Below are 11,791 nucleotides of genomic sequence, written 5' to 3'. Positions count from 1 at the left end.
GATTAGTTGGTCAGGGGCACATTGTGGTTTTAGGGCCAAAGTGTGTTTCTTTCACAGGCTCAGGTTTCAGGGCCAGGGTGTTTTTCTTTGACTGGTCCTTTTACCCTACAGTCTAAGCCTTTCTGGCTTTTAGAGTTTCCATGGGGAAGTCAGTTGTAATTCTAATAGGCCTGCCTTTATATGTTATTGGTCTTTTTCCCTTGTACCTTTAAATATTCTTTCTTTGTTCCGTATGTTTAGTGTTTTGTGTTCTGTAAGCTTGCACCTTGATAGACATCTCCTTTTTTAGGTTAGAAAAGTTTTTGTCTATGATTTTCTTGAAAATATTTTCTGGGGCTTTAATCTGGGACTCTTTTTATTCTATTACTATTATTCTTAAGTTTGTTCTTTTTATTGTGTCCCAGATTTTCTGGAAGTTTTGTGTCAGGAATTTTTTAGATTAATGTTTTCTTTGGCTGATATATCCATTTCTCCTCTTGTATCTTCAGTGCCTGAGATACACTCTTCCATCTCTTGTTTTCTGTTGGTGAAGCTTACCCCTGTAGTTCTGTTCACTTACCTAGATTTTTCATTTTCAGAATTCCCTTGATTTGTATTTTCCTTATTGTTTCTATTTCCAGTTTCAGGTCTTGAGTGGTTTTGTTCATTTCCTTCAACTGTTTGTTGGTTCTTGGCTTTAAGGGATTTATTCATTTCCTCCAATTGTTTGCTTATGTTTTCCTGAATTTCTTAATTTACTCATTTCCTCTTTTAGGACCTCTATCATCTTCATATAATTGGTTTTAAGATATTTTCTTGTGCTTCGGCTATGTTAGAATTTTCAGGGCCGGCTGTGGTAGGGTAGCTGGGCTCTGGTGGTGATTGATTTTATTGTCTTGACTGTTCTTGATTATGTTCCTAACACTGGCATCTGGGTATCTTGGTTTGGGGTGATTTAGGTCTAGGTGCAAATTTCTGGGTTTGTCTTTGTTGGGTGGCTGTTTCTATTACCTCTCTGGACTTTCAGAGACTGTTGGCTCTGTGTAGCCTTTATTACTTGTCCATTTGGCAGGTGTATTCATGGGAAATGCTTGTTGGTGTTGGAGGCCAGGGAAGGGGGATGACCTGTTGCAGCACTAGGAGTGACTCTGAGGATTGGTTCTCTACAGAGAGTGGAGAAGGTTCACAAGCAACCTCCCTGGTCATCGGGCAGTCAGGGCCTGTGGTTGAGCAAGGTGTGTCCGCTTGAGTTGGGGGTTGGGGTACAGAGATCAGGTGGAGAGGAGAGGCCATGGGGGCATGGTCTATGGGATCCACAGGAGATGTGGATGGGGGTAGAGGATATAGCTGGTGTTGTATTGCAGCGCTAGGGACGATCCTGATGATGTATTCTGGGGGAGCAGAGGCATATACTTGTTTGCCATTGCTTATGCTCTTCATGAACAGGGCAGGGAGCATCACGACTTTGAGATTACATGTTGAATAGTAAGGCCGGTCTCCAAAACAAAGTGTAGGATTACTTTGGCCATGAGAGTTTAAAAAAAAAAAAGCTACACACCCCCATCTGTTTTTCAGGGGCTATAATTCCATGTATATGATTATGACTGTATTCTACAGTCACATGTAATCATAAACACAATTGCATATGCATTTTGCTGTTCATAGTTGTCCTCTGTAGTTCCTTGGTAATGGTCTCATCTGTGTTTTTCTTCCCATGAGTATTCTGAATACTTTGGCTGTTCTGTTTCGGCTTCTTCTACAGCGTGCATTCTGTCGTCATCTCCTTCCTTTTATCAGACATGGCATGTCCCTCTAGTTACTCACTTCGGTTTTGGCTAGTCCAATACACTAATGGTTCCCTCCCCTTCATATTAGCAGACATCATAATCGGAGCTGATATAATGGTCCTCATCTCCCAATCCTGTCATGTGGTATTTTAGGTGATATTTTGTGGTGGTATTCCTTGAATATCAGGTATTGTAAATTTTACCTTGTTGTCTGAGTTTCTTTGTTAGTTTTGGTTTGTTTATTTACTTGTGGTGCGGAGGATTGAGCTCAAGACCGCATGCACCCTGAGCCAGCAGTCTACCCCTGAGCCATACCTCACAATATGATACTCTTGAGACAGATCATCGCTCCCTTTTTTATATATATGTGAAATGGTGGATGTTCTTGTTGGTGGAGGTGTTAGCACGTGTGAGACAGAATCTCATGCATGAAGAGGTCAGAGATTGATGGCAGGTGTCATTTTCTGTTGATCTTTACCTTTTTTGTTGTTTTCATTTTTTTCAATACAGGGAGGGTTTCTTGGTGTAACAGCCCTGACTGTCCTGGAACTCACTTTATAAACCGGGCTGGACTTGAACGCACAGAGCTCCACCAGCCTCTGCCTCCCGAGTTCTGGGATTAAAGTCATGTGCCGCCACCACCCAGCTAGTTTTGTGTTTTGGTTTTTTTAATTCTTTCAATGTATTATTAGTGTGTATATATGATGGTGGGTGCCAGGGGATGCATGGAGAGGTTGGAGGATAACTTTGTGGTGCTGGTTTTCCCCTTCCACCTCCTCATGAGTACAAGGGATGAACTCAGGTTGTCGGGCCTGCACAGCAAGCACCTCTATCCCTGAACCACCTCGCCATTCCTCTACCTTCATTGTTTGAGACAGAGTCTCTCAGCTTCTGCTGATGCTTCTGGGACTGGCTAGACTGGCTGGTCAGTGTGCTTCAGGGATCTGCTTGTCTCTGTCCCCATTTCAGTTACCAGCACTGGGGATTGCAGGCATGCACCAGAGTTTCTCACTTTTTCTGTGAGTTCTGGGATCCGAACTCAGGTCTTCATGACTGTGCAGCAGGAATGTTAGTTACCAACTAGCCATCTCTTCAGCCTCTTCAGGCCCTTTTAGGGGTTCTTTTTAAATCTCCTGGACAGAACTTACCAGCCTGGTAGACTGCAGTGGGTTTTGTTGTGTTTCTGGAGTAGGGCCTTCCTAGTGCTCCAAATGCTTTACTACAAACTGGTGGCCATGCTCTCTGAGCTCCAGGAATTGCTTGCCCTACCCTTTCAGGCAGCTCCTTTCTCAGCCCTGGCTGGTGTACTGATGTCATGGAAGACCGGAAGGGCGCTCTGAGGACTGCCCAGAGTTCTGGTTCCCTGAGCTGTGAGCTCTAGCAGCACCAGTTCTGCAGACCCACAGCTTCGAATCCCCACTTCTGTGAGTCCTGGAATCTCCTGCAGACAGGATCCCTGCATGTCCTGCCTTGTTTCAGGTCTAAGAATTGTTCTGTTCATCACTGCTCCGTGTATTTTCCTGTTGCCCCACACTTGCTTTAGGACGGGAGAGGACATAAAAATCCAGTTCTTGTTCCTCCATTTTAACTCACAGTGCAAGCCCAGCATATTATACTTTTAAGGTCCCTTTCCTTACAGTTTGTTGCTGGTAGATAGTAATACAACATAACTCTTTTTAAAAATTGTTTTTATTGAGCTTTATATTTTTCTCCACCTCCCTTCCTCTCTCCACCCGAAATCTATCCTCTCCCGTGATCCCCATGCTCCCAGTTTACTCAGGAGATTTTATCTTTTTCCACTTCCCATGTAGATTAGATCTGTGTATATACAACACAACTCTTAAAAGTATTGTTTATATTGAGCAACTCTGCTGTGTCACCCACTCCACCTGACCTATGGGGGACGATACCATCCTCCCAAGACAGTATTTGTCATTCATCAGTCAGGTTTGGTATAGTAGTAACCCCGGATCTCAAGACCCGAAGCCTTCACACCTAGCACCACTTTAACTGGCTACTGGAAATTCTGCTGTCTGCCTTATTTATTTTGGGTCTTGGGCTGAAAGGGCAGAGCTTGATAGCACACGCCATTCACAAGGCGCCATTCACACGGCGAAGGAAAACCTATGAGATACAGTTCATCTTTCAGCTTCTCTTCTGAGGATGCATCTGTTGTGCTCACATCTTACTGACTGTGGAGAGTCACATGGCCATTCGTAGGCTCTGCTGGGAAGAAATGTGTTTTAGCAATTATATGTTGACTCATGGGCTCATGTGAATTAACTGTGGAGAGTGTTTAAGGATATTGCATTAATAGCCTGAAACCACTGGTCATTGATAATGATATGGATGAGTGTCCACCAAAGATTCACAGGTGATAGTTTTGGTCCTCAGGGGGGTGCTGCTTAGAGACAGTGGAGTATGTTGGGAAGTTCTTAGGTCGTAGAGGTGCACCTTTGAAAGCAACTGTGGCTTTCTAGTTGCTTCCTTCTGCCTTCTGCCTCCTGCCTCACGGACTCAAGCAATTTTCTCTGTGGTGTATGAGCTATTGCCATCTTGCCCAGGTATAGCCAGATTTCCTGCCAGGATGTGCTTGTGGTTACCAGTATCTTTGTTGTTGTTGGTTTTTTGTTGTTGTTGTTTTTTTTTTTTTGGTTTTTTTCAAGACAAGGTTTCTCTGTAGCTTTGATGCCTATCCTGGAACTAGCTTTTGTAGACCAGGCTGGCCTCGAACTCACGGAGATCCTCCTGCCTCTGCCTCCCAAGTGCTGGGATTAAAGGCGTGCACCACCACTGCCCAGCGGTTACCAGTATCTTAAAGAATCCTAATCACCTCTTTAGTTAATCCCAGTTAGCCAGAGTTCTAGAAAAAGAACTTTACCTCTTTGGCCTGTCCTTAAATATATTTCCTCCTGTGTTCTGCTGTTCTTCTCTACCTTTAAAAGGCTATGTCAGGGTAGTCTCACCCAGGAGATTTAGTTATATCCTGTAGATTTAATGATTCTCTCAGATTTCCCCTCATTTTTGAATTTTAGACTCATTAAGTCCTAGCTGGACATCACTGTCCTGTTCCAGAGGCACCTCGGGTTTAACCAGAACTCTTGGCCCCTTCCATCCCTGTCTTTCTTCTGCTCTTTTGCCCTGACTAAGACACTATTCTATTGCTGTGAAGAGATACCATGACCAAGACAACTTAACTTTTTAAAAAAGGTTTATTTATTGACTTAATTTACACTGGTTTTTTGCCTGTATATCCTCTGTATGAGGGTGTCAGATCCCCTGGAACTAGAGTTACAGACAGTTGTTTGCTGCCATGTTGGTGCTGGAAATTGAACCTGGGTCCTCTGGAAGAACAGCCAGTGTTCTTAACCACTGAGCCATCTCTCCTGCCTCCAGGGCATTTCTTATTTAAAAATAAATTAATTGAGGCCTTACTTACAGCTTTAGAGCTTTAATCCTTTATCATCATGGCAGGGAGCATAGCAAGAGCATGGCACCACTCATGGTCCTAGAGCAGTAGTATCCTGATCCACAGGTCAAGAGAGAGCACGAAACTGGTCTTGGCATGGGCTTTTGAAACCTCAAAGCCTACCTCTGTTAATACATTTCCTCCAACAAGGCCACACCTCCTAATCCTTCTAATCCTTTCAATTAATGCCATTCCCTGCTGACTAAGCACTCCAGTATACGAACCTGTGGGGGCAATTCTTATGCAAACCACCACTGCATTTCCTCTGCCCCTGCTATTGTTCTCCTTTCTCCTGCCCTACCCACCATCTATCTACTGTGGCTGAGCCATACTACCTCCCAAGGCACACAGGTACCTGCCTTCCACTGTGGTGCAGCCCACTCACCCTTTCCCTGCTGTGTACCTGCTCTTCCCCCTAACGTGCTTTGTTCCCTTCTGCTCCCTCTTTACCTGTCTGGGGAGCAGAGTTCCAGCTTCTGTTCCCTGGCCAGGCCTCTTCACTGTACTCCCCTTCTTTGTCTATACCACTGCTGCAGGACTCAGCCTTCCTCAGGCTACCCTTTTCCCTTGCCTTCTTGTTTTCATTCCACGTGAACCAAACTCCTCAGAAGCCACAAGCTGAGCTTTGTCTATGCATGCTTGACTAGGTGTCTGGCACCTGTTAGGTGTTTCATAAATATTTGAGTAAAGAAAAAATGAGCAAAGGAAATCATTCGGAATCTGTGTTCACTACAGAAGTGTTTGGATATGATAAAGAGTGAGCTAATTAAAACTATAACAGGAGACACTGCTGCAGCATCTGAGGCACACATGAGCAGATAGGAGCAGACGACCCAGCCATTGACCATAGGCACCCAGGTTGTGGGCTCTGGTGTTCACATTGGGCTTGGCATGATCGACAACCCAATGAACCCAGACAAGACTAAGATAAACTACTTGTCCTCCAGTAGAATAAATATTTCAAATAAAGTCAACCCAAGAAAGTCAGGCCAAACAGCTATTGATTGCTAAAAGCCTGAACTTGAGCCCAATGAATATTCCAAAGTTCACCTCCATGCAGCTTGCCTAAATGGTGATCAATACGCAATTACTGCCCCCTTTAAACATGTCCTACGCTGCCTACCCAAAGAAGGGCTTTGCTTTTAAAGTCTTTTGTTTCATGAATTTGCTTAGGCAGGGAAAAAAGAGGGGCTTGGCTCAACCAGGCTCCTTTGCTTTTAGTATTTCAAGCAATCCTATGTTGTTTGTGAAATGGTTTCAATGTGTGCTCAACAGAAGCTGAAGGTGCCCTGATCTGCAATCGTCATTCATTTCAGGATGCCTTTCCCTGAATGGCTAAACAATGCACATTTGGTAGCTCAGTTTCCTAATTTCTGCCTGCATGATTATCTGCCCTAGCCATAACCTCTGTAAATTCCAGCTTGTAAAGCAGGGTGCAAAAGTCTAACCGCAGTGAGAACAAGTATATTATTTGTGTAGCCTGCTAAAATTTCATCCGAAGACAGAAAGTCCTTCCCAGTGGATTTCAAACCTTGTTTGCCTCCTCCTGATGTTCAAAATTTCATATTTCTAAAATAGGCCCCTTTCAGCCCCCTGCCGCAGTCATTTATGCTAGTGCCATAGTCTCTGAACTGTCCTCCCTGCCCACAAGGTCTGCCACTCCAGACCCTTCATCTCTGTGCTCCTGGGCTAATGTCTACCTTCACAGTAGCTGTCAGTGGAGCTGGGGTTCCCTAGCAGCACAGCAGGGGCCTGGTGTGGCCACATTGGTGCATGCTGTCATCTTCATTCCCACCTTGTATTCCCCAGCCCTGACACCGGTGGCACCGCTCACCCCCTGTTGACAGGCACCCCCTGCCATTTGCTACCTCACTGGTTTCTCACAGATGAGCTGCTGCCTCCCTCCTACCATCTTGAACATGATTCCTAGTGCTTGAGGCCTTTAAGTTATTTTTACTGTCCTTTCCTTGAATTTGTTAAAAACAAGAAACCTCTGGCTTCCAGTAGCAATGTCTGAACAGGCCTGAGTTTGTTGACTATCTGACTGTCCGCTCCTCTGTGGTAAGAAGAGTGGTGGCATTGTCGGCTGTGCACCCTGGTTTTTCTTGTTGCTTTTCTCTGAACACTTTCATGTCCCCTGGCTTCCTACAGGTAGAATGTAATCTGCAGGGCACAGTGACATCTTTCATCTTTGACAGGAAAGGTGTCCAGAGGGTCTTATAGAGGACCTAACACAGGGACACTTTCCTGGTGGTGTCACTTTCATTTGGTCTCCCCAAGTGGTTGCCACTTTTTGGAGCAGAAGCCATGTCTTAGTGTCTACCGCAGTGCTCAGGAAACACTGTGCATTTGTGTGGTTGATTGACCATCTCTGCCCAGTTAGGAAACAAGTGAAACCATGTAATATTGTAGGAAAGTACTCTCCTGTTACTTTTAGATCTTAAAGGTCTCCAGAGGCCTGTATACTGATGTACTGAAGGTCTGGTTACCAGCCTGCAGCACTGATGGGAGTTGCTAGGGTAGCTACCAAAGAAGAAAGATACCAGAACATTACCAGTAAGCCACAGTCTCATGGCTACATAGATTAATAGAAATATGTTGATTTAAGATGTAAGAGCTAGCTAGGAATATGCCTGAGCCATTGGCCAAGCAGTGTTATTAATATAGTTTCTGTGTGATTATTCGGGTCTGGGCAACTGGGAAACAAAAGTACAGTCTCTGTCTCTAATGGGTATATGAAATGATGTGCCCACTATGGAGATCACATGTAATAGCATTTGCCTAAAATGTCTATAGAGTAACAGCTGGGGAATCTGCATGAGACCGAACTAGGTCTTCTAAATGTGAGTGACAGTTATGTGGCCTGATTCTGCTGGGGAAGGGGTAGGTTGCAATGGAACCAGGACTTATGGGGGGAGGGACTTGATCCTGCCTCAACTTGGCAAACCAGACTTTGTTGGACTCCCCAAGGAAGGCCTTACCTCCTCTGAGGAGTGGATGGGGGTGGGATAGAAGGAGGGGGGGCAGAAGAAGGGGAGAGAGGGGGAACTGGAATTAGAATGTAAAATGAAAAAAAAATTTAAATAAAAAAATGTCTGGAGTAGGCAAGTCTTTAGAGACAACATAGATCTGTGACTGTTTGGAGCTCAGGAGCCAGGGAATGGAGACAAGGAACAGTCAAAGGGTTGGTGGTTTTCTTACAGGGTGGTAGAATGCCCTGAGGTTGGTTGTGGGATGCTTACATGTGTGAGCACACTAAAACCATTGCATTGTACACTTTAGGTGGGCACATTAGCTGGTGTGGAATATAGCTAGTAAAGCTGTGGGGAAAAGACTTCTGAAAGTCCTCACTTTGATCTGCTTCTCCAGTCTTCTGATGCCTTTCCCACGGAATTGTCATGATACTTCATGTAGAAATTTGAACATTATCCTGTGTCACCATAAGATTTTATTTTTTAGCTGCCATAATGGTACATACTTTTAATCCCAGCACTTGGGAGGTAGAAGCTCAAGCCCAGCCTGGTCTACATAGAGAGTTCCAGGATAACCAGGCCTGCACAAAAAGACCCTGACTCAAAAAAAGAAAAAAAAACAGAGAGAGAATTTATTCTTCCTAGTCCAGATTCCCCTATTAACATGTGTGATAATCTGCTTAGATATAACATAAATGTCTTCTTTCTGTGAGCATATTTTAGCTGTTCTGTTTTTATTGGGGGATGTTTGTCTTTTTTTCCCAGTTGAGTACACATTAAAAACCTAGTCCTTCTTCTGGAATATCTTTTGCTTGTAGGGAGAAGAAGATCTCGCGGAGCAGCGCCCTGAAGGTACTGGACCATGCCATGATTGGGCCTGAGGGCACAGACAACTGCCACAAGTTTGTTGACATTCTTGGCTTGCGGACCATCTTTCCACTCTTTATGAAGTCTCCCCGGAAGATCAAGAAAGTGGGAACCACAGAGAAGGAACATGAAGGTAGGGTTGACTGCCAGGGCCTCTGGGAGAGGTGGGTGAGTCTGTTCCCTTGATGGCAAAGCAGCCCAGGGCCCAGGGGTGGGCCCTGTCTGTGTTTGTTTGAGTCCTGGAGGTTCCACTCTCTGGCCTGTCTGAGTGTGTGAGGAGGTTTTGTGTTCTTCGCTGTAATTTGTGGTGAGGTGTCTCTCTGATGGAAGACCCTTTAGGAAAGAGTAATGAGGTGGCAACACATGTCACCTCCGGAGTGGTGCTTTCGTGTATTTCTGTATTAAAGTATGATTCAGCCAACATCAGGAATTGCTGGAATAAACTATTTACAGCCCAGGTTCCCCTTTTTATGTTTCTCCTCCTTGATGGAGCCTCCTTCTAGCAGAATGCCGCTGTGAATTGTGAGGCTGTAACAGAGTAGTTACCGCCAGGCCAGTGTCCTCCTGGTATTGTGGTGGCCGCTGCACCCCTCCCCCAGTAAACAGCTGCAGTGCAGTCTGGAAGGCCTCGATTTATGGGCATTGACAGCTCCGCTGGAGGCCAGCAGACACTCGCTCCGAGAATTTACATGGTCGGATGGCTATTTTAAAGTGCAGGAGGGGCAGAGAGACAGGAAGCAGTGTGAAAGAGGGGAGCCTGAGCTGCTATGAGAACTCGGTGGGTCTTGTCCAGAGAAACATACATACATCCCATGGTTTGGGTGACTTCTCTCAGTGACCGCTAGAGCTGGCCTAGGCACCTGCGTATCTATTTTGTCCCTCACCCTCCTGTCTGTGTCTCAGATTGACTGGTTTTGTCTCCCCAAACTTGGAGTGGTTGAAGGGAAGGTGGTATGTCCTGTCTTCAGAGATCACCCCAGTGATCGGATCAGCTCTCTAGAGGCAGTGGAGAGCCAAGGGGCGGCAACTTGGAGACCTCATCAAGTTCCGGTCAGATATTGACCAAGCTAGCTGTAAACGAGTTAACCTTGCTGCCAGCCCTTTTTCTATCCCTGGTGGAACTCAGCTGAAAGAGGCCCTGGGAGAAGAAATGAGGGCCTCTGGAAATCTAGATAGTTCTGTAGCACTCGCTGTTCACTGCCCTGCCAGATTCTGATTGTGCTGTTACTTGCAATTTCATTTAGGCCTCACAGCTGGTGAAGATGGTGCTATCCTTGTTTATTCTCATGAGAAAATCAGTTCACGCAGGGACCAGTGTGAGAGTTTTTGTGTGTTTATGTGCATATATATGTGTGTGCATGCATGCAGAGGCCATGGAACAACTTGAGGTGTTCCTCAACAGCTGTCCACAAGTCTCTTGTTGCTCTGGGACTCAGTTATTTGGCCAAGTTGGTGTGGCCAGTGGGCCCCCGGGATCCTCCTATCTCTGTCACTCCAGTACAAGTACCACCCTGACTAACGTTTTGCATGGGTTCTGGGGATCAAACTCAGGTCTTCATGCTTGCAAGACAAGCACTTCACCAACCAAGCCACCTCTTCCCACCCCCACCCAGATCCCTGGTCTAAAAAGTTAGGGGTTGAGACTAGTGAACTAAAATCTGTGATGTCTGTACCTTCAGCTTCTGAGGACTAGATTGTACTTGTCAACACTGCTTTATAAGCCGGCCACCTTCTCACACTGGTGTGGCCAATGTGCTGGCTTCTACTGAGAGACTTGACACTGGGCTTTGAGCATGCGTGGAGAGAAGGTGAAGGCAAACAACCCTGAGCCAGCTCTTGCTCATGTGCAGGGTTCTAAGAAGAGAAAGAAGTTACAGATTCAGTGAGCAGCTGTTTTCCTGCTGAAAAAATGTGCCCAGTGGCATGCCGGTAACAGTACATTGCCTTTAGAGTGCCCGCGTTAGGAACTTGATAACATTATATTAGTGGGGAAATGGCTTGGGAAGACAGCTCCTAGAAGGCATGGTGGACTGTAGTGGCTGGCATCCCACACACAGTGGCACCCAGAAGTAGAAGGGAGACCAAGGAGAAAGCACTGCTCTGTGTCTTCTGCCACTCACCTGCTGCTTTGTCCTGGCAAACTGGCCCCTAAACTTTGAATGGTAGGGAGAGGGCACATCATGCCAGGTTTCTTTGCCCTGCCTTATCCCCTGGGTAAGTCCTGTGCTCTCGTTGCTGTCCATGCCTGTCTGATACAAGAGCACCAGGTGTATGTGCTGTGCTCTGGTATAGACTCTTGCCATTAGGAATGTTTGTGACTAGGGCCTTCTCGGGCTTCACCGTGCCCCTTCCTCTGCTGCAGTACTTCACTCTCATCGATGTCCTGGCTGTCAGTTCGTCGTCCTTTCCATCCTTAGTCGGAAGAATAGGCACCCCAGCACTCAGGTCCTCCTACCTACTGGATCTCGGTTCTAGGACTTGGTCCCCTAACACTTAACATTAAAGAATCAGTGGGCTTGTTGTGTCTGGGTCCTACTGTCTAGCCTGGTGCTCTATGTGTATAATAAGCGCACAATGTTTGGTGCCTGCTTACATTAGCAACTACCCTGGAAGACTTCACTGAGTTCAGGCATAGGCTTGAGCTCTCCCCAGAGCTGTGCGAAGCAGAAGTCATACAGCTGGCTGAAGTTCGCATTGATGGTTGTCAGTGATACATG

The 11,791-nt window shown here is 45.9% G+C and overlaps 1 protein-coding gene across 1 annotated transcript in view; it reads left to right on the top strand.

The window, feature by feature from the left end:
• Positions 1-11,791, top strand: part of Ctnnbl1 (catenin beta like 1) — a 164,034-nt gene that overhangs the window by 100,263 nt on the left and 51,980 nt on the right. Inside the window, exon 11 of the mRNA XM_005363017.3 lies at positions 9,026-9,207. Within this exon, the coding sequence (XP_005363074.1) occupies positions 9,026-9,207 (182 nt within the window). The remainder of the gene's footprint in view (positions 1-9,025; positions 9,208-11,791) is intronic.

The sequence above is a fragment of the Microtus ochrogaster genome, linkage group LG8, assembly GCF_000317375.1.
Source record: "Microtus ochrogaster isolate Prairie Vole_2 linkage group LG8, MicOch1.0, whole genome shotgun sequence".
NCBI lineage: Eukaryota > Metazoa > Chordata > Mammalia > Rodentia > Cricetidae > Microtus > Microtus ochrogaster.
The sequence above is the reverse complement of the archived record's forward strand: the minus strand, read 5'-3'. Positions and strand labels throughout refer to the sequence as shown.